Source organism: Bradysia coprophila, unplaced genomic scaffold (assembly GCF_014529535.1).
Source record: "Bradysia coprophila strain Holo2 unplaced genomic scaffold, BU_Bcop_v1 contig_297, whole genome shotgun sequence".
NCBI classification, from domain to species: domain Eukaryota; kingdom Metazoa; phylum Arthropoda; class Insecta; order Diptera; family Sciaridae; genus Bradysia; species Bradysia coprophila.
In genome coordinates, this window is record NW_023503555.1 from 4,874,986 (window position 1) to 4,898,094 (window position 23,109).

The window sequence follows — 23,109 nt, forward strand, 5'->3', positions numbered from 1 at the left end:
TGATGCTGATAAGGCGCATAAACGAGAAAATACTTTCCCTTGAATTATCACTAATTTTCCAGGTTCTTTTCGCCATATTTTCCTTCATTCTCTCTAAAAGTTTTTTTTCTGGAAACATGGAAAAATGTAGGAAAATGTGCAAGAGTGTTGTTTCAAAAATAGTTGATGATACAAACAAAAACATCAACAAAACGTTAGACCTTCTCCAATTACACTATCGACAGAAGAAGGATGTTTCGGCCTAAGATTATTAGGGTGTCAGATTTATCGCCAAAGCATCTTCGGAAATTTGCCATAATGAGTTAATGAGCTGCTTGGTAAGATAAGAGAGCGTCTTGTGATTTCAACAAATTTTAAGATTTACGTCAAGAATATCAATGAATGTACAAACCAGGTATGGTCTGTTCATACAAACCGGAGGACATGGTGATTTCATATAAACAAACTCACCTCTCATGTGAGGTGAGTTTGTTTATATGAAATCGGTATGCCCTCCGCTCCATACAAACTTTGACATTCGACCATACCTTTTGTGTTGACATTGAAAAATATCAACAAAGCAACACAAACGTATCAGCATCAATCATCAATAAAAATCGTTGTCATGCGGTAAACAAGTTCATTCATAAATAGTTATTTGTTTACCGGGTGGAAAAAATTGGAAATTTAAGTAAGAGTGATGTTTTCAAGAGAGGATCGTAATTTCGCTCGACTTAGAATTTACTCTTTCCCCCAAGAGGTGAACACAACGCTTTTCATCATCAATTCATTGTTTCGGCACTCTGACACGGTGTGTATCCGGGTTATTATTTCTGCATTTTTGAAGCACCGTTCTACCGAAAGTTGAGGAACAAAGAGGTCAGACCACTTCATATACATACTTTGCCACATGCGTCACCAGCTTAACCTTCATGGTTGCCTACTGGAACCGTCTTTAAATTTTTTTTAGATGAACATTATAAAACCAACACTTTTTTAGAACAGAAAATTTTATTCTCAGGAAAAGGGTATAGAACAATGTAGACAGAACTGTAGTCTCAACTTTTATAGAGCTTGCTTAGTATGAAGACCTCGTATGTTCAAGCAAAGGCTTTACCACACAGTATTTCTTCCAGTTACGAGCCCCCTCCCGTCAATATTAATGATAATTAATTCAGAAAACATTATTTCCACAAAAATTGATGCTAAACTGAATCATTAAATAGTAAATATTCGTTTGAGTCAATCATAGTCTGCTAAAATAGTTTGTATTAATTACATCAACCGAATACCACAGAAAGAAATCTAAAAAAAAATCCTTAATGGGGCTCGTAACTGGACGGATTACCCTACTTAGACGAATTATTCCGTTTGTAAACAATCTTTTTTACATTGCAGCTTTGGCAACGAAGTATTCGCAAAATCGTATCTAAATCCCGTAACTCTCGATGATATAATTCGTTTAAGGATGAATGTTACTGATTGTAATATTTGGCGTGTTTGGCGCTGCGCAATACTTAAGTTTTCCATTTGCTCCTTAATTTCCTTTTTCTCCCTTTGCAAGCACGTTATAACCGAATCGGACATTTCGCGAGTCCACGTATCATTTGGTTCAAGGATTTTCAAGTGATTAATAATTTGCTGCTTTAAAGTTCCTACTTGAAATTGCACAGCCAACTTAAAGAAGGCGACAGGATTGAGTTCATCAAGTGCAAGCTTAACGTCGTCCAATTTTTTCTTGAAATCTTGTACCTGATACAATTCAGCGAATACAAGTCCATCGTAAAGCTCAGCAACGGACAATGGTCTCTCGATGATACGGCTGGTTAAATGACTCTGAATTTTAGTAATTGCACTCATCACTTCGTATTTGTGTGCATAGAAATATGCTGCAGTTAATTGACGAATGGACAGGCCATCCACGTCACAAATGTCATAGACTATTTCCAGAAACATTTTGAATGTTACATACTCGTCGAAAGTCACAACATCGTTAAGCTGAATGGTTGACTCATGGAACCACGTTTCACTGAACATTGTTTGAAAAACTGGTGAAATTTCCGATAGAAATGATTTAGAACTGCGGATTGTTCTGTTTTCATTGACGAATGCAAAACGTATTGTATCGGACTCGTCTTCTTCGAGCAAAATTTTTGACAAGAATGTAGCAACTGTTCGTACGTCCATTTTTTTAACTCTTTCAATACTAGAGACAAAGAAATACTGACAAATTACTTTTGCTAAACTGCTGGCAATTAGCAGCGTCAACAACTTAAACAAACGAAGTGGACACCATGGAAAGACTCCGAATATTTGACATGAGCTTAGAGTGCGTCATCGGCTTATGTCAAAGTAAAGAGTTTGATGCATAAGTATAATAGGTGAATGCAATCGTTTCCAAGCCAAACTTTGGGGAGATCACGTGTCACGCCGATACAGGTACTTAGCTGACACATACTTGACTATAATATAAGTCTGATTTTCACACAAAATTTCACCTAACGCGATGATAGTCGTAACCGTGACGATCTGGTGTCTTTATTTAATTCTAAAATCATAGCAAAAAATCCGCAGAACCATGCCAGATCCTGCCGCACTTTTCACACAAAATTTTGTTACAATTTCAGTTCAGTTAAAATTTCGTATTGAAATGAAGCTAGAGTTACATACATTCTACGCGATACGGATACAGTAAAATATTGGCAGCCTGCATAACATACTCATATACAAATTTGCTTTTTTCAAGACTGTATAATTCCAATGAATGTACAAACCAGGTATGGTCTGTTCATACAAACCGGAGGACATAGCGATTTCATATAAACAAACTCACCTCTCATGAGACGTTCATCTTGAACGTATTGACGTTTATTGACGCAGACTGCTATTTTATTAGACACGCATGAACACATCACTTCTGATGATTTTACGTTGACCACGGGATCACAACGACTATATTCACGATAGGTGATTTTTTTTTTGTATGAAAATCCGTCATACCGTCAAGTCTGCTGTGCCAGTGCCATCCTCGTTTCTATATCTGCGTGACCTCCCGAAGTATAGATTGTTTGCCATGGCTTTCAAAAAAAAAATCACCAAAATCGAATTAGTATGGCGTTGTGAATTTTTAGTGTGAAAGGTGGGGTGTCTCAATGACAGTATTACCCCGGTATGGTCTCTTCATACAAACCGGAGGACATAGCGATTTCATATAAACAAACTCATCTCTCATGAGAGGTCCATACAAAGTTTGACATTCGACAACGCATTGTATGAAAAAGAATAGCCAACTCTGATCGTTTCAGCCCTCTATTTGAGTGACGTCAAATTCAGCTTCGGTGCTAGACAGTGCGTTGCATTCGACTGTACCTTGTGTTGACATTCATTGGGGTGTCTCTCCGGAAAATCATGGTACAGTGTCAGAAAAGTCAAGGCTGTAAACTTTGGGGATGTCATGATACGCGGGTGACACACCACGTTTCACGTTTCATACAAAAAATTCACCACGTATCCCCAAAGTCTTGAGAAAAGTCACTACACAAATGCACGTAAAGTCAAATTCATTAACTCAGCCCTCAACTTCATTAAAATTTATGGTAGAGCGTTTTTCGAAGTAGTCTCCCCATACCATCCTCGTATCATTTTCTTGTATTCGTGACCTCCGACAAATTTACAGCCTTGAATTTTGCTTCCATGGCAAAATATGATGAGTTGACTCGACACACTACGCTAAAGTCGAACATACTAAACGTATGAATTGAGAAAATGGGTCAAGGAAGATCATTATTCCACATTTGTGAATTCCCTATTGTCTACTGTTTCGCACACGTAAAAAATTCGACTTTCTTCTTGGTTTCTCCGATTTCTCTCATTTGCCAATTGAAACAGTATACGAAATACGAGAAATCAATGAAATGGAGAGAAACAGTAGTAGCAGTTTAGATACGAAGGTGGGATTTTTTACGTGGGTAAATCAGTAATGCTGAAACAAAGTTTTATGACTACTGACAATAGTTCTCGAGCCAATTTAATAAATGTTTATGACGAAAAGCATGATTCACAACTTGATTATGCAAATTTACCAACACAATTCCAATTCATCAGCGAAAATGAATAGGCAATATATTTCCAAGGTCTAACGTGCGTTGATTGTGAGCATTGCTATATCATACCTTACAACTTGTTCCAAACACAACATCAATCAATTTCATATTCGTTCGCTAATATTATATGCATATCCATCGAGTATAGTAGCAATTCAATTCAAACAAAGCTAAAAGTTGAGAAAAATTTTTATGAGAAGATTCTCAAGTGAACCTCCTACACTTACTAAGGGCCATGTTCGACTTTTCACAATTATTTGCGAAGGGGAAACAACACGAGCGAATGGTGGGACAGTGTTAATGATGAACCAATAATGGCGAATAATGCGCGAATGAAGACAAATAATGGGGACATAATAGGCGAATAATGGGCGAATGGTCGAACGGTGGGACAAGATTTTCCATTGTTGTTTCCCCCTCAATTATCTGCGTGGTTGACAAAACTTTTCGTCTTTAAGATTGTAAAAAAAAATTCCGTTGCCTTGACTTATACGACCAATCGTTGAGAGTATCTGCTCCAAAATAAAGACCGCTACTCATGTTGTATGTGTGGTAACTATAATTTGTTTGTTTATTGTTTTTGGTTTTAGATACATTCCAACATTTACAGTTAAAAAAATATATTTAAATTCTTATCTCTAATAACTCTTAAGTTTTAAAATTCAGATGGAATGGGAGTGTAGAGAGGTACTTATTATTCAGGTTACTATAATATCCTAACGACAAATAAAAATTTGGTTTGTAAACAAAAACTAAATTTTTCGTTTTGTGCTTAATAATCAGTCTTGAAGATCAATCAGATCCATTGTAACGTACATTGTGTGTGTATGATGTTGATCTAATCGAGGCTTTTTCCCAGCTAAATAACAGCTGGTCGGTCTGGCGTATTGCTATATATTTTATAAGAGTTGAAACCTCCGAAAATTTATGTTGGAGATAAAGACTAATTACATTATAGAGAAAGAGATTCTTGTTTACGTTGAGTATAACAAAATTTGAATAAAATTTAAATTGACTAAATGAGTGATGATGTCATTGCACTGCACTTAGACGTTTGTGGTCTCGTTTCGGAGCAGGGCCGATTTTTGGGAATTTTAATTCCGAAAAATTCTGAAAATTTCCAGAAAAATACTGAGAACGTTTCAAAAAATCCAAAATATTTTATAAATTTTTCGGAACTTTTTCCGAATTTTTCGAAATTTTCCGAATTTTTTCCGAATTTTTCCGAAAAAAGGGTTCTGTTCGGAATCGAACAATTATATAGAAACATCAACACTACTTACCGAAGTAGAAAAAAACGTTCTATATTGCGGTGCCGTTAACTAGTGACGTTCTAAACCGTTTGTCCTCTTCTCTAGTCTTCAAATAAGCTCTACTACGGCTACGTTTCATTGCACAACACACGCACATTAAAATTAACATAATTAGGATCAATGAGACAATTGGTATCCACCAATACATCCAACTGACTAAAAAGCATTCCACGGTATGGATATCGTACTGGCGACACGTTGCACGAATTTGTGGATCTACCATGAGTTTATCTTGAAAGCGGATCTGGCTTTGGCATTCTAGTGGCAACTGCTGTTGAAGAATTTCCGCATATTCCAATAAGTTGCAACAGTAGCGAACCTATAAGTGAAAATTGGTCGTTTGAATTTCTCTGATCACTGCGGTCAGTCATGAAGATTTTAGGCTCAATACTTACTGCCATTGTATCGCTGAATTTGTTACGTTTGAAAAATATTGACCAACTTTGATAGCTTTCAGTGTGCGCCGCTAGAACTGCATTCGATTTTTCCATGCATTCAAAGAAATCCGTTTGTCTACTTGACGGGTAGTTATGGTTGAATTCACTCTCTCCGAATAGAGTCAGCCTCTCAAACGTTTTTCCTTCATTTTTACGTCTGTTTAGTTCGGTTTTAATATCCTCTGGTATCGGTATTTGTATGTCGCCAAGAAGTGAATGCATGATAACGGCGTCATGTCCGATCGTATAATTTGTTGCCTGGACATCATTGATGTTTCCTTCGTTCGAGAGAGCAAGGCCATTCACCGTCGATGTCGTATGTAGAAATGCTATGGATAGCATGACTAATACAGTCATTATTGCATTTCTGGAGAACATGTTGGGTGGTCGATTTCAATTTATATTTTATCTGCAAACGGAGAAGACAAAACGAAATTAGTTGTATTCGAAAACTGGTAGCTATGCTGCATTAGGGCTCATGTGGTGGTAAATTCTAACAAATAATTAGCATCAGGGCCTGTTTTTGAGAATTAAATTATTTGAAAAATAGCGAAGGCTCTTCAAGAATTTTTAAGAAACTTCAAGAATTTAAACTATGGAAAATAGGCAGTGGTCAGCACACTATTTTCGAGAATTAAATTTATTGATAATTCTTGGAAGTTGATTTCGAGAATAGGCCTTGACTAATGTCAATTGTATAGTGACGTGATCGAACACAACAACGTGTTTTGACGGGTATGCAACCGAAAAATCTTTAAATTTCCATTTACAGAAAGCTATTCGAAAAATCGTAAATATTCCATTTACATTCTAGATCGAGTTCGCGCCCATTTCGAATATACATTTTTTCGGAAATCGCTCTAGATTAAGTGTGTGGGCAGGAAATTCCTACTATATGGAGTAGAGCGAGATTGCTACTCTATGGAATCTGATTTACACTATTTAAACATAAGAATTTGACGCGAGATTCCGAGCAGCAACAATGGAATAAAACAAAATAATTCCACTCCACGATGATTCATCAGGTCGAAACCAGTTTTCTTCAGAGGAATTTCGATCTTTTTTGCTCAACTTCACTGGCCGAATACAGCACTTATTACGTTACATAGAAAATCAATCAAATAACAGCAAAAAAATAAGGCACTAGACAGAGCGAGACGAAAAGTGAAAGTCAAAATAACGTGTTACGTATACCCAATTCAAAGTTTGGGGTTGGGCTTGTGAACGTTGCAATTACACCACAGTTGTAAATGCGACTGATTTGATATGATTCACTACCGATTTGCATGGATAGCGAGAATATTGTCCGATCTGTTAAAATGACACTGTTACAACATGTAGTGTCGATTTCAACCTAGTGTTCTATTACAGAACGTTAAAACATAGAATTTGCTTCTGATTTTACTGTAGGTTGCAGTATATTATGAGAAATTAATTTTCAGGGCCCACGCACCAATAAATGATCAACTAAACACTAATTAAATACACAATATAATCCAATTAGCAATCTATGAGACCAAGATGCACTTCTTCTACGAATAGTATGATCCGTACATTTCCTTCCATCGCCACTTAATTACACTTAATCCATGCCTCCTCTCATAGAACTTTCAATAGTTTCAATAATTTTATCATCGAAATATAATCATCGATGATCACATTCCTTTATCCATAATTTATCGTTAAAACTTATAAAACGAAGCGATGAGTCAATTTACCTTTTAAAATTTCTTGATTTTATCAAAATGTTCAACAAAAAGATCACACTATTCACTGTTCAACTATACAGCACAGAACAAGAGAACTTTACTCTAGCACAGATCACTTGGAACTAATGAAGATTAGCGATTGATCAGCGTGCATATAGTCACTATTCACCTTCTAGTTCATTCATTAAAATGCTGTTTAGCATATTTTATTCGTCATCGCGTCGTCGTCGTTGTTGTAAAACTCGTTTCGATTAATTTCGTTAGTTGTTTGGAATTATAAGTCGTTATGTCGTATAAGACATATAGGTATATCCGTCATGTTGTGTGTAGTATTTGTTTTTGGTTAATATTAATAAATAAATTGAAATTGTGTATATAAAATTCGTGTTAATCGAGATGTGAGTCATCATAATGCGCATTTAACAAGATGACTGTTAATGTATGTGAATAAGAACAAATTCAAAGAATTTTATGAAAGCTTCCGAGAAAGCTCGTCTCGGAAAAGAATTATTTAAATGTTTCCGTCGTATGCGATGACATAATTTTGAAGTTGTGTTATAAGAATAAACGTATTGTTAGTCGATATAATAACTAAACTGATGACCTCACAAAAACACTATCTCGTACAAAATTGTAATGTGATGGAAGAAGAAGTAGTGGAATAAAGCACAATTTCAGAGAAATTCTGAACAATTTCCGAAAATTAACAAATAAAAGAAATTCCGAATTTTTTTTTATCAAAACTTTTTCGTAATTTAAAAAAAATAATAAAATTCCCAAAAATAAGGCCAGGTGCAACGTTATTGCCGCACAAAGAAAATCAGAAAGTGACCGATGTTGGGGATACGATACATGTGAATATCCGCTCAGATCACTGATCTATTTAGTTTAGTATGAGCTTTTTCTCTGATCAGAAACTTTGAGGTAGAAATTCGATGTTTGCACGAATTAAATGTAAATGGCTAATATAAGTATAAGAAACTTGCATGAAACGGCTAGGTAGAACAAACAATATAGGTTTGTTCCAAGTAACTGTAAACACGAATTTTCTTTGGCCGAACGAACTCGATTTCATCCACAGTGATCGGTTTTCATGTAAATATTGATTAGGTAGTCTCTATGGATGAAATTTGACAGTAGTTTGACAATTCGTATAACCTTGGAATTATATTCTCAAAAAACCATGTGGGAATTAATCGATGGCTGAGCCGCAGCTAAGGTTAAAAAAAACAATTCCATTCAACCAAATATTTTCTATTTCAAATAATTCGAATCTCAATTAGCAGTCTATTTTCACCTTTCGATATTGCGTCATCCGATCGGTACTTATTGACATCAATTTTTTTTAAGGAGATCGGACGAATTATAGTACTGATATCCAAATTCCGAATTTATCTCTGATCTCTCTGTATTTGATACATTTCAGCAAAATGTACTCGAGATCATTAATCAATTCCCTACCTTGCTTTCCATTTTAGACAAGATTTTATTTCTTCCACTGAGTTAATGAAATGTCCTCAGTCTCATAGGTATTTTTACCTCCCGTTCCATTCAAGTAAGTCGGTCGGAACATTCCAGCGGGGAGGGAAATGAGGAAGCGGATAAGCTGGCCAAAGAAGGCTCGGCGGCTCAGGCAAACGGGCCAGAACCGTACCTTCCGATTCCCCAGTCGGAGTGTAAAAGAGTACTGGAAGACTGGGTCAAGCGTAAACACGCAGAACGCTGGGGTATAATGGAGGCGTTCACACGAAATGCTTCTTCCCTAAGCCTAACAAAAAATGGGCCAAAGATTTACTCAAAATGGACCGAAATCGTATTAGAAGAGTAGTAGGAGCGATTACGGGACATTGCGGGCTGAATCGGCACATGAATAAGTTGAGAAGTTGTTCCTGCGATCTAGAAGAAGAAATGGGTGCACACTTGATTGCCCCAAATTTCTTCAACTAAGACGCAGGATGCTCGGAGACTACGAGGTGGTTCCTTCGGAAATTGCTGCAATAGACCTGACATCTTAGACAGGTTCCTATCGGCAACAGGAAGGCTGCCATGATCTACATGATGACCGGGAATGGAAACAAAGGATCAACAGATCTGTGTTTCGAGATCTTAAATGATCGTCCCAAACTGATAAATCTAAAAAAAAAAGTCTGTCGGAACCACGGTTTCCACTCAAAGACTCATGTTAGAGCTAGAACGAGTGTACGAGTGATCGAATAAAAACATATTACCCCAGCCGATACAGTGTGTAGGTCTCAAAAATATTTTCCATACACTTCTTCATTTCTTACTGAGAAAGAAATATTCATGTTCCTCGGTCATTGTTTAGAATTGAAATTTTGTTGTCAGCGTTTCTAATTCAAATTCCTCTGTAATATAAGTGTTGAAAATAAATTATTCGAATTCCTATGTAAGTGGTTGTTTACAATGTAACTGCAGCGAGTAAAAATGTATTTTCCTTTAGTAAATACTATCCATCCACTTAATGCCGAAAATGCACGATCAATTTTGAGCTGTTGAGATGGAGAATTTTGCTGCCGGAGCATTGTACATAACTCTTTATAGCTCACGATCCAAGGAATCTTACCCGGTCAATGTTATTGTTGTAAAGCTATGCAAAGGGAAGAACGCTCAACGTACGGTTCCAGGAATGGAAAGTTGCGGAACTCCGTAAAAGTATTGTCGGTTAAAATGAAAGGATGCGATACATAATTTTCCGATAAGTCTACCTTCAACCTTTCACAAGCGACAGACGGCAAACATTAGGAGTGTTACTTCGTATGATGTGAGTGTATTTTTGTCAAGAAACAGATCATGTGGGAGAGTTTGAAAGAGTTAGAACATTAAAACGTCCAATACTTTTTCAGAACAAAACAACTTTTTATTCTCTATATCCTAAAATATACTCGGAGTCGGTCATCGGTAAATTGTAACGACTACCTCGTTCTAACTTGTACACGTGCGTTTCTTGTTCCGAAAGTATCTTTATTTTCTCCTCATTTTCCTTGTTCTCTCTTTGCAAACACCTTACCACCGAATTGGACATTTCAAGCGTCCACGTATCATTCGGCTCAATAATTTTCAGGTAATCAATAACTTTATTCTTTAAAGGTTCCATCTGAAATTTCTCAGCCAGCTCAAAGAATTCCACGGGATTAGCATCATTAAGTGTAGGGGAAACGTGGTCCAAATTCTTTTTAAAATCTTTCAGCTGATACAATTCAGCGAATTGAAGTAGACTGGCAAGCTCATCCAGGGAAAATTGTTTCTCGTCAATACGAATGTTTAATTGAGCTTGAATTTTAGTATCGGCAATCATCACTTCGTATTTATGCACGTAGTAATATGCTGCAGTTAATTGATTAATTGATAGAAAATTCACGTCACAAATGTCGTAGACTATTTCCAGAAACAATTTAAAGGTTGAATACTCGTCGAAGACCACTTTATCGTTAAGATGAATTGTTGATTTTTTTAACCACGTTTTACTGAACATTTTTTGGAAAACTGGTGAAATTTTCGATAGAAACGATTTGGAGCATCGGATCTTTCTGTTGTCATCAACGAACGCAAAACGTATTATATCGGACTCGTCGTCTTCGAGCGATAATTTTGATAAGAATGTTGCAACTGTTGGTACGTCCATTTTATTTTTATTTTTTAACTCGAATCGAATACAGCCCCTAATACTAATATTTTATGACTTTCAATGCCAGACAAGGTAACAATGGCAAACTTAACTTACTTTTGCTAAACTACGTATACAATTCAACTCGTCTACTCTGACGTAAGCAAATGGAATAGTCACCATTCAAAATGACAGACACCGAATATTTGACACGAACTACATGAATTCCAGGTTTGTGGGTGCGTCATCAGCTTATGTCAAAGAAAAGTAAGTTTGATGATGAGATGACAACATGGCATTTGGCGTGGATTTAGGACAGTGACTATTTTTTTTTGGAAAATTTGCCATCATATTTTCCTAGACTGTCCCACATTTTCCAGAATTTTTCACATTTTTCTTAACTAAAGAAAATTTAAGAAAATCTGTGAAAATGATTTTTAAAAATAGTCGTTGATTTATGGGGAAGCTTTTGTTTTGCAAAAAAGTCGTATCCTCTGAAGTAAACAAATAAAATGGTCGTCATCCAAAGGACAAAATCAATTCTACTTCCTTCTCGAGTCCCTAAAAGTTTTACTGATTTGAGTTCGAAATAAGTTTTGAAGGAAATTTGTGTGCAAAATTTTAGAGTTCACAGCAGGCAGATTTCATAGAAATTTTAAGGACAACAAATTCACACAATATTTTGGTAAGTAAATTAGAAGGGTTTCTTGTTGGCTTTCAACATCATCAACGCTCGAACTAGAATGCACACACGTTTTGCGAAAAAGTAAATACAAATCATTAGGAGGTGAAGCCGAGGTTGACGCAGTGGGAGCACATTTTTTTCTAAAAAAAATTCAATTCACTCAACATTCTCGTAAAAACAATGTTGAGAATTTAATCGCTTCAAAGAACGCTTTTCTTCTTTCTTCTTTTGTACCTTGAATGCCTAACAAATTGAAAACGTTCTGAAAAAAATAGGTTAAAACATCTTCAAAGGCAGCTGACGGCTGGTACCCAAATTTGAACTGTTCGATGGATATTTTCCATATAAATCCTTAGTACACGGAATATCGTCTTCTAAGTTCAAGGAAGCGCCTCCAGAAAATTTGGGTGCCCCTGTTACAATGCAAAACGCAGCATAATTCTCCATCTCAACAGCTCAAAATTGATCGTGTATTTTCGGCATTAAGTGGATGGATAGTATTTACTAACGGAAAATACATTTTTACTCGCTGCAGTAACATTGTAAACAACCACTTACATAGGAATTCGAATAATTTATTATAAACACTTACAGAGGAATTCGAATTAGAAACGCTGACAACAGAATTTGAATTATAAACAATGGCAGAGGAACATGAATATTTCTTTCTCAGTAAGAGATGTAGAAGTGTATGGAAAATATTTTTGAGACCTACACACTGTATCGGCTGGGGTAATATGTTTTTATTCGATAGGTACTTTCGTTTAAGTTGAGTTGAGTGCAATGAATGATGCATTAAAACTATGAAGATGAACTTAAATGGGACGGAAGATTAAAACACTTAGACTGAAAAATTTTCATGGAGTCAGTGGAAGGAAATAAATCTTGTTTAAAATGGAAAACACAGAAGATTACGACGGATGCAAGGCAGGGTCTATTTTAGGAGAAAAAATTCCCTAATTTTTCCATCACGTGCTTTAATGGTTTTACTTTTTCAAGAAAAAGATTTCGGTTCTGGGAAATCATCAAAAATCGAATATTTTTCGTCCCAAATGTAGGCTACAAATTTGCAACGGATTCATTCCTCTAAAGAGGAATGGATACTTAGCTGAAGTTAGAAATTACATTTGGACGTTTTGGATTGTATTTTATTCGCTGATATCTTTTTGTAGAAGTCCTTATTCAAAAATATAATACGACAATAGCACGACAGAGTAAAGTTTACCAGGCAAGAGCGCTGATTTGACTAGGGACCTGAATAATCTAGTAAGCCCCATATTTTTTCCTTTAATTGAGTTACAAACAATTTTTTTTTTAATTTTTTATCGATGGAGAACCTAATTATAAGACACTTTGTCTCTTATCATATGCCAAAAAAAAAGTTAAATAGTACATTACGTTACAAGGGAGAAGTCAGAAAGTTACTTTCCGAGTGACGTATATAGTTTTACATGCTTGCTAAGCGGGGCGAAAGTAAGAAATGTCAAATTCAAGGGGCGAAAGCGATAGCTTTCGCCCCGTGGGTTTACATTTCTTTTTCGCCCCGCTTAGCAAGCATGTAAACTTTTTTTATAAATCATTTTGAAAGTCACTAAAAACACGAAAATTCGAATAGAAATACAGTATGTCATCAAAAATTTTTGTATTTCGATTCGAATTTTCGTGTTTTCAGTGACTTTCGAAAGGGAAGAAATAAAAGCGATAAATCTAAAATAAGAATTGATCACTTGAAAATAAAAATGATTGCAGGAAAATAAGAATGTGATCACAACCAGTTTTTCAAATATAACACTACGAAATAAGATTCTATCAACCTAAAATAAGAAGTGATCACAAGTAGTACCTACCACCCGCTAAATCAAATGTGATCACTAAAAGTAAAGAATTTGATCACTAAAAATAAAGAATTTGATCACTAAAAGTCCGAACGAATACACATAAAAAGCGTTTTAACACGCCGAGCGATCCGGCCCATTGCCCCGGAGCGAAGCGGAGGGCCGCAATGCGAGCCGGGCGCCGGAACGGCGTTGGTAACTTAGGAGTTAATTTTTTTTCTCTCGCATCGTCTAATAATTAGTCTGTGTAATTCATTGCACATAAAAAGCGTTTTAACACGCCGAGCGATCCGGCCCATTGCCCCGTAGCGAAGCGGAGTGCCGCAATGCGAGCCGGGCGCCGGAACGGTATTGGTAACTTAGGTGTTAATTTTTTTTTCTCTTGCATCGTCTAATAATCAAACAGAATAATAGATAGCATATCCTTATTTCTTGCAATCAAATTTTTTATTTTGCACGATCATTTCTTTATTTTTTGTAATCAAATTCGTATAATTGTAGATCATTTCTTATTTCGAGACGATCATATGTTAGTGGTAAAATTGCATATATTTAGTGATCAAATTCTTATTTTTTGGTGATCAAATTCTATTTTTATTGCTATCATAAAAAAATTGTGATCATTTCTCTTTTTCTAGTGATCATTTCCTATTTTCTTGTGATCATTTCTTATTAAATAGCTATCACTTTAATTACATGCCCTTTCGAAATGATTTATAAAAAAGTTGTAACTTTTTTTGGCATATGATACGAGACAAAGTGTCTTATAATTAGGTTCTCCATCGATTAAAAAAAAAAATGTTTATAACTCAATTGACGTTTCGAAAATGAACTGCTACTGCCTGGTTTATTTTACTCTGCCGTGACAATAGCCATCAGAAATGTGTTGACTTGTAAATAAAAAATGAAATTGTTTGTGGCAGTTCTTAAAACTCAGTACTTAGTTTGAAATTTCCCCAGGCTTTCACAAAGGCTTTCAACCCACAGGTCGTACAATTTTCAAAAAATTCTGGTGAAATGATATCAGCGCACAAATGTAGGCTTCAGTTTTAGCTAAGCATTCATTCCTCATAATATAACGTGTGTAATATAGTACAGATCGATTTCAAAAATTCCTTTTTTGTGATTCGTAGCAAACATGGTCCGCAATCTGCTGAGCTAATTAGAAAATGTTTTTTCGCATAAATTCCGACCTTCCAGCTTTCCTTGCACCCAAGGCACCAAATTTTTTTAACATTGCTACAGAAGTGCAACCAAAATCAATCCTCCACCAATCTCTCCGTGACCGTAGGTGTAGTGGATTCCGCTGCACTAAGTGATGCACCGTGGTATCTAGGAGTAAAAGTGGAATCATATTGGCCCGGTTTGTATTCCATTAAAAATTCAAAAGCCAAATTTCATCAATATTTTTCTTTTCAATTTATTTTCCTATTCCAAGACTTATTTATCTCTGACGTATCTGACACATAATTTTTGCCATCATGTAAAATAACATCGTAAAAATAATAAAAAAAGAGAAAGAAAAGAGCGAAAACCAACAACTTTCGGTTGGGAACCGTTTCTTGATTTGCGAAAAGCGTTCAAAACTATGTTGAAATTGACTTCATTTTGCCTTTTTTCAAATTAAAGAAAGAGAAAAAACGAAAACTTTTTTTTAGATTTAAACAACGAAAATGATCAATTCTCGTCATAGAGCGGAGTATCCGGTGGTGTACCACTGACGTTGCCCGCTCGTTTCGCTTGCTGTGGCTGCTGCCAAGTGTCCTCGTCTGCATCCCAATCCTCTTCGTCGTCCGCTACAGCAACGGGTTGTGATCGTGTCGGTTGTGGTCGAGATGGTTGTGACCGAGACGGTTGAGATGGCTGTATATGGGGCGCTTTGTATGACGATGACTTGGCCGGTGTCTGTTGTTGCGGAGGTGAATCCCAATCCTCTTCTTCATCATCAGCGACCGGTTTAGGTTTGCTCTGATACGAACCACGCGGTGAATCAAACATGTCATCATGACGTGCATTACGATCGTCTCCACGACGACCACCTCCTCCGCCGCCGCGACCACCAACACCTCCACGACCACCACGACCTCGACCGCGAAAGTCGCCACGATTATCCTGTCTATCGTTGTAGCGAGTGTTGTTTTGATAGGAGCCGTTGTCGTGCTTGAATCTCATGTCATGCGGACTGTTATTCATCATTCGCGGCGATGCACGGTAATACGGTGACGGTTGCGATTGTTGTTGTGATCCGTGCGATCGAGAGCCCATCGGTGGTCCAGGCTGTAAGAATGGACTGTTTTTGGATGGTGTTGCCTGTCCGTATCTTGGCGTGTGAGTCTGATGCGGCGTATGATGTGGTGTACTGTACGGTGTCGCATGCATCGGTGTCATGTGTGGCGAGTGATGGGGAGTGTGGTATGGCGTCATAAATGGAGTTTGTCCACTGGGCGTATAAGGAGTGTTGATATTTTGGCCGTAACCGGGAGTGTGTGGATAATGTGGAGTATGACTGGTTGCTTGTGACAACGATTGCATCATGTGCGCTGGCATATTTTGAGCTACTTTGTGAATAGCATCCGCACCGAGACTACTATTGCTCAATGCCGGTGTGGCATAGGAATTTCTAGAGCTAACTGTTGACGATCCCTTCGGTGTATTCATTGGTGTGCCCCCCGGCAATGGATCCTTAAAGTGTTCTTTGAACCATTTTAGTAGCGAATTAACCGACTCGAATATTTGCTGTCGAAAACGATATCCCTCCGGCGTTACGGTTACATATTCGTGACGAATCTTACCTCGAGGTAAATATGACAGGAGAAATTTGCCCGGATAGCTTTTCGATGCTGACAGGAAGTAGTGGATTTTGTTCGCATTTTTCTTCTTCTCTTCCTTGAGCAATTCTTCCATTTTGTCTCGCATACCACCGGCTGAGTCTCGGTAATATTTGTAAGCCAATAGATCGCGTGCGAATGCCTGCATTGGATTAATGTGTCGTGTGATAATTTCATCGATGTCTTCGAACTCTTCATTGCCAATCCACAAACTCTGGCCCAGACTGAAAGCGTTCTCCTTGCCCTTTTCGCGAACATCGATGTGTTGATGAATGCCCTCAGCTATTTTCCATGTGACTGTCAGATGATCGGAGCCTTTGCTTGACGGCCGTACTATTGTTTCGACTTTGTCAATGATCTTCAACGCCTCACCGTACGATATGTTGAAGAAACTGGGATGAACGATGATTCGTTTTGTGTACTGCTGTCTGGACTGCTTCTTCTTCGAATCGTCCTCCTTCTTCATTTCCATATCTTCCAAGTCCTGATCGTAGTAGCTGTCCTTCTGTGGCCGCCATTCATGATTACGGTCGTTCAAATCGGAAGTCTTCGACGAGCAATCAGCCTGGAAACGTTCCACATCGATTTTCGTAATTCGGACATGGATCATCTGTCCCACTTGAACGCGTTCCTCTGGATTTTTCACATGCTTATCCGACAAGTTCTTTATGTGAATGAATCCACTGACACCATTGTCGAGCCGAAGTCTAACACCGGTTGCTTGTCCAGGACAAGCTTTAGCATCGAAATGGGTCCACACGTCGGATAGTTCGGGAAATTCGTTGCTCAAACAGAACGGACATTGCCACAAATTCGTCTCCTCATTCCGTACGGGATTTGCCGAATCCAGTTGTTCACCTTGCGGTTTACGATGACTAAAGCCACCTACTGTGGCTAAGATCATTTTGCCAACGTAAAATGTCTCCGGCGTCTCTTTTGTCAGTACATCGAACAGTTCTTCGGGGGTCAACGGTCTAAATGGTGCACGAAGATCCTTGTAACGCGAGTTCAGCTCAGCACGTATGTCGTACAATGTGATGCTCTTGTTTCCGAAGCCTAAATTGAAGACAATTTCTCATGAATCACACACCAACGGGTCGGTTAAAACAATCAAAAACTTACCCTGCCGCTCTAATTCCACAGCAAACGCATCCAAATCCAAATCTTTCAGCCTTTCGGGCGATTCCAAAATTTCTTCTAATGCACCAGCCGGATTTGCATCTTCGTCGTCATATTCCAAAGCATCGACAGCCATTTTCCGGGCCCATTCATACGTTTCCGGATGAACGCGAGAACCGTCCAACACTTCGACATATGCTTCCGTACTGTCGCCCAACGAATTCGTGTCGATTTTTATGAAACCTGAACAATTGATGAACACTCTGGGGCCCATATGGCAAGCCGTCACCAATTGGGTACGATTTTCCAGTCTCTGATTGGTTTGCTTCAAAATTTTGACCAGAGCTTGACCCTTTCGCGGACCCAAGCCACACACGAATTGCACCAAATTGACGGTCAGCGAATTTTGTACGGCCGAATTGACATCGATGCCCACCTCGTTCGTTCGATTGATGAATTCGAGGTAGAGATTTTCTAGCAATTGCTCTTTGGGTATTTGGTCTTGCAGCGTGTGATAGCGCAGACACAAAATTTCCTCATCGGCTGTACACAGTTGGGAGTACTCGATGAGCGGATCTTGAATTTTACGGGCCAATGATACGGCTTGACGCAACAGCGTTGGATAGTCACGGAAGTCGGCGATGCCTTTTTTCGATTGCGAGTAGATTTTGGCGAGTTCATTGTCGATGATGTGAACTTGGATCGATGGGAACTGGTCGTCGTCACACAACTGTTGGAGAAAATGCATTTGTTTAAAGGAAAATCGATTTTTCTTACAAATTCATGATGTTAACGTACCTCACGGCAAATCTCCTGCATGTCTTGCTGGATCATCTGTGCTTCGCGCGACTCACCACCAATTACTATAACGTGGGGCTTCTTAGCTCGAATGAAATTCTTCATGGCCAACAGATCAGCCTCCTTCAGTATCTTTTCATCGGAATGGTAGGACGATTTCCGCTTCAAAATGTGCGGCACCCGAAGAAAGTCCGTAAACTCACCATCAGCATTGGTGACGGCACAAAATGCCGCTTGCGTGTGATCGGGTACGTATGCCAAGCCCATGGCACGAATACCTTTGCTGGAGTCCCACTCAAAGTCATCCTCTTCGGTGAAATCAACGGTGTACGGGGCAGTTTTGATCCAATTGTGTAGTTTTCGACAGCATTTCTTCAGTACGGACTCCTTGGCCTCGCTGATCAGTATGGATTTCAGTTCTTTTCGCATGTCCGGTAACACCATCTTATTCAGTGCTTCCTCCACGCAATTCGCTCGCAATGTGTTCCATTCCTGGACATTTTTCGAGAACTCGTCGCGCTGATACAATGACTTAGCTTCGTCCAAATACGAATTGCTTGTATTGCCCTCGATCACCTCGGATATGGAAATTGTCAGCAGTTTGTCTTCTTCGGCCATTGCGAGTCGCAAAAATTGTTCGTCGACCAATTCACGAACGGGCTTGTTCTTCAGATATTTCATGGGGTAGCAGCAGTGATTTTCGTCGATTTCTTTCTGTCCTTTCTTTGTGGGTGCCACCGACAGTTTGGCTCGTTCGTAAAACGTTTCGCGAACGCTCTTCCTTAACAACGGTTCGCGAGCTATCTGACGGGCTACAACGAATTTCGCCGCATGCAAAACATCCTCGACGGTTGTGAATTTGGTGTTGATGTATTCTTTGGCCAATTCGGACAATTCGATGCTTTCCTGTTCGACTTCGTGTCGCTGATAATTGTCACGTAAATTTTCAGCGAATTGTTCCGGTGTCAAACCGAAGCGTTTTGCTATTCCCAGTATGCCAGCCTTGCGACACATAGCATATGGACCGGAATCTCTAGCTAATTTCAGACTCTCTTCGACCGGTTCATCGTCATCATCGTCATCGGGTATTTCTTCGGGTGGCTCAGCACCTTCTTCTAAATTTTCCAACAATTTTGCACGTTCCGCTATGCGTTCCGCTCGACGACGCACCTTTTCCCTGACTTTATACGCCTCGTTCATGGCAGCTATTTCGTGGGAATAGTGCAGCAAGAAGTGCGTGTGAATGTCTTTCAGTTCTTCTTGCGTTTGTACATATTTGAGTCGATCGATGTCCTCTTCTTTCATCAACCGAATGTCTTCGGGCAGCTCCTTGTCGGCGTTGGACATAATTTTTTCCAGTTGATAATTTCGCATCTTATCGAACAGCGTGATGAGAGTGCGACGACGAGCCAACAGTTGACACCATTTCGCATCGTAGTTGTAGACCTGCCACAGATCGTTCATGTTCAATTCCGGTTGCACATACTCCTTCCGGTAGAATGCGATGAAGGGAACTTCTAGTTGTTGATTTCGCATGAAGTCCAGCGCTTGCTTTATTTTGCCAATGGTGCTGGATGGCTTTCTGGTTCGATCACGTCCATCGGTGGCGGTGTCTTGTGTCGAAACCGACGGTTTGAGGAAGGCTTGCTTGTAAATCCATTCCGCTTCGTCGTCCAATTCATTGGTGCCTTCTGGCACAGGAATTATCGGAACTTCACGGAGTTGCATACGTTCAGGAATGTCCGTTTTACGAATCTAAATGTTGAAATGGCGTTAGCCAACGACACCCAAAAGAATTTCCATTTTACTCACCTCATTGTCGAGATCGGTGAAGTGGCCACGTTTCAGTTCGCTGGGTTCGTAGATTTCGAAAATCGACTTTCGTGCCGTTTTCTTCTTGACTGCTTTCTTTGGTCTTTTTTCTCGTTCCACACCATCGGCACCATCTTCCTCGTACTCGTCTTCAGCCTCAGACTCATCTTCATAATCCGGTTCGTCGTACTTGTCAAACTCATCGTAATCGAAATCAACGCCAAAAATGTCCTGCCCTTCCTGCAAATGGGCATCGTTGAATATCCGACGCACTTTCTTCTTTTTCTCGGTTATGGGACGTCCTTCATCATCAACAATAAAATCATCAGCATCCGACTCTTCATCGTCCTCTTCGTCATCGTAATGGTCGAGGTCGTTGCCGCGTTGATTGTCAACGGATCGTCGACTGTCTTCCTGGAATACAAATTTTTCGATTAATTTCTGGTGAAATTGGTAAATTAACCCCACACATTGACAGCTCTAGTGGATGAGACAAGCATGCCTTACCTGGTTATCGTCCTGTTAGTCGGTTAAACAAAACAATGGAACAAAAATGGATGAATGGGTTAGTGACCGTTGAGCACATGAATGACAGTTGAAAACACATCTACTTACATCATCACCTTCGAACAACTGATTGGCGATAGCTTCACGGTCCATTCCATCATCAGCAGCATCTTCACCATCACTGTCCTCAATTTGCATCCGTTTCAAGCGCTTGAAGCGTTTCTGAAATGAAAAATTCAAATGAGAAAAATGAGTCGGTCGATCCCATTCAGCGTACTACTTACGGTTCGTTGGACTTTAACACCCAGATTCTCTTCGATCAAATCGTAATCGTCATCCTCCAGCCTGTCATCCAATTCATCTTCGTCGTCGCTTTTTTTCCGCTTCTCATTTCCCGATCCATCTGAATCGTCCGCGTCGCTGCCTTCTTCGATGGGTGCATCATCAATCAAATCTTTCAGCTCTTCGCGTAACCGATCCTCATCGTCTTCGTCATCCTCTTCGCTATCGGACATGGCCTTCAATTTTTTCAGTTTTCTCCGTTCTTGTGGATCCAAGTCCTCATTGTCGGAGTTCTGTTGGAGAAAGGAATGGTTTTGTGGTTAATGGTCAATGGTGACTGTAGACATTTTCTTCGTGACCTCGATTCTGAAAACTTTTTTTTTTTCACACGAACGACATTTGAGTCAAAGCTGTGCTCAAAATGGCGAATTGGACTCGTTGGTCCAATGGGTGCCAATATTTATGACTAAATTTAGGGAGACGTCTGCACACGTTTTTAAGTCACTTCAATGGCTCTTCTACAGCATCGGGTCGATAATAAATTTCGTTCTGTCGACTAACAAAAATTAACGGAAGAAATGCATTCGGTCTCGGTCAGACTTCGGCATTATGTTGTTCAACTAAAAATTCCGTGCAAAAATGACGCGTAAAATTAGGGGCAACAATTTGCCATCATAAACATTGACTTTTCGGTGGTCGACATTGTGAATCGATTGACCATGACCATGAACTTTATCGCGTAGACTTTAGTCGATTGATCAACGCGATGGGTAGAACGACCCCAGTCCTATTGCGAAATTCACAAAATAGACGCGGAAAATCCCATTTCGTCACTTATTTTTCAAGAAACCGCTTGTTGTATACTTACATCACTCTCAGCCTCGGAATCGATGAAATGAGACATAATTCAATCCTACAAATGAGTCTTGCCGATATAATTGAATGATAGAAACACTTTGCTGTTGGATTCACGATTCACATCCGATTTCCAGCTATTTAGAACCACGAATTAATAAAAAAAGATTAATTTTCGAAGTATCAAGCACGTCAACGCGGACAAGTATCAAGTGACATTTTGGATTGTGATAGATCGATGTGAAGATGGTCGCAAGAGTGACAACATGGCAATGATGGCAACGTACTTTCGAATTATTTATTGCAGAGAAATGTAAGTGGCGCAAATTTTTAAAAATTATTTCATCACATAAGCTGAGCAACAGGTCTACAGTTATTATTTGGCCTTTTTGTGTATGACGTACCAAGAGTCTCCAGTCTCTCGACCAGAGATATGCTAATTTAAAAATTAAATTTTGCATAAAATTAGGAAACTCTTTCAAGGTCATAATGCAATAATTTCCCACATTATACTGTTTAACTGACATAGTAAAGTGCATAGTCTGGTAGTTGAAATTATCTGCGTAGAATTCCAGCTACATAAATCATTAAGGGTAACTTCATGGACATACGGCTGCGTGAAGTTTCGTGGATGTGCGACCTTCAGACTTCAGTGAATTTTCACCGTTCAAATATCCGTATCATCTTCTGTGATCGCCCGATCTCTCACTATAGGAGCGATCGCCCGATGTCTCACTATAGGAGCCCAGACGTTTAGTTCTAGAGACTTGAAACTTGCCATATTGAGAAAAAGTAAGGAAAAACGCGCGATTTTTGTTTATTTCCAAGCTGTATTTGACGCATGAAGTTGTCTTTAAGACGAATCGACACAACGCTAAATTTGTACGAAAAAATAATGTTTTTTCGATGAAAACTTCGTATCCGCGTCTTTTTTGAAATAGGTGGTACCATCGTTTTGTGCCAAGAAGTGTTGGCTTTGATTAACCAATGATAAATGTTTGTAGTGCGGATACGAAGTTATCATCGAAAAATATCATAGACCTTTTAAGTTGAAAAAAAGACTAGATGGTCTGGAGGGATGAATTGACAGTTGACAGCTGTGATCGGTTCGCTTTTGGTCACTATCGTTCACTTTTCACTTTTATTCAACGAAAGTGAACACAATCAATGAAAAGCGAACCGATTGCAGCTGTCAGCTGTCAATTCATCCCTCCAGACCATC

The 23,109-nt window shown here is 38.9% G+C and overlaps 1 protein-coding gene and 1 long non-coding RNA gene across 3 annotated transcripts; both read right to left on the reverse strand.

Annotated features, from left to right (window-relative positions):
* Nucleotides 1-4,618: 4,618 nt before the first annotated feature.
* Nucleotides 4,619-7,718, reverse strand: LOC119079163. The gene is made up of 3 exons (XR_005088123.1): nt 7,551-7,718; nt 5,791-6,241; nt 4,619-5,714 (listed from the first exon to the last, which is right to left on the reverse strand). It is a non-coding gene; the product is annotated as an uncharacterized LOC119079163 (long non-coding RNA).
* Nucleotides 7,719-15,081: 7,363 nt separating this feature from the next.
* On the reverse strand, nt 15,082-22,119 carry LOC119078608 (transcription elongation factor SPT6). 2 transcript variants are annotated; one of them, XM_037186202.1, is made up of 8 exons: nt 21,901-22,119; nt 21,035-21,325; nt 20,859-20,972; nt 20,751-20,762; nt 20,244-20,657; nt 18,432-20,186; nt 17,637-18,363; nt 15,082-17,570 (listed from the first exon to the last, which is right to left on the reverse strand). In XM_037186202.1, exons 1-8 carry the CDS (start codon nt 21,934-21,936, stop codon nt 15,364-15,366), a joined length of 5,556 nt encoding a protein of 1,851 aa, XP_037042097.1. In that variant the 5' UTR covers nt 21,937-22,119; the 3' UTR covers nt 15,082-15,363. The 2 variants fall into 2 exon arrangements, with proteins under 2 accessions (XP_037042097.1, XP_037042098.1); XM_037186203.1 differs by lacking the exon at nt 20,751-20,762.
* Between the last annotated feature and the right edge of the window lie 990 nt (nt 22,120-23,109).

Bases quoted from the DNA above. Each gene is read 5' to 3' on its own strand.
- LOC119078608 (XM_037186202.1), bottom strand. From the start codon at position 21,936: ATGTCTCATTTCATCGATTCCGAGGCTGAGAGTGAT. The intron at 20,187-20,243 runs GTGAGTAAAATG...TTCAACATTTAG, and splicing joins TCACCGATCTCGACAATGAG to ATTCGTAAAACGGACATTCC. The intron at 18,364-18,431 runs GTACGTTAACAT...TTTCTCCAACAG, and splicing joins TGCAGGAGATTTGCCGTGAG to TTGTGTGACGACGACCAGTT.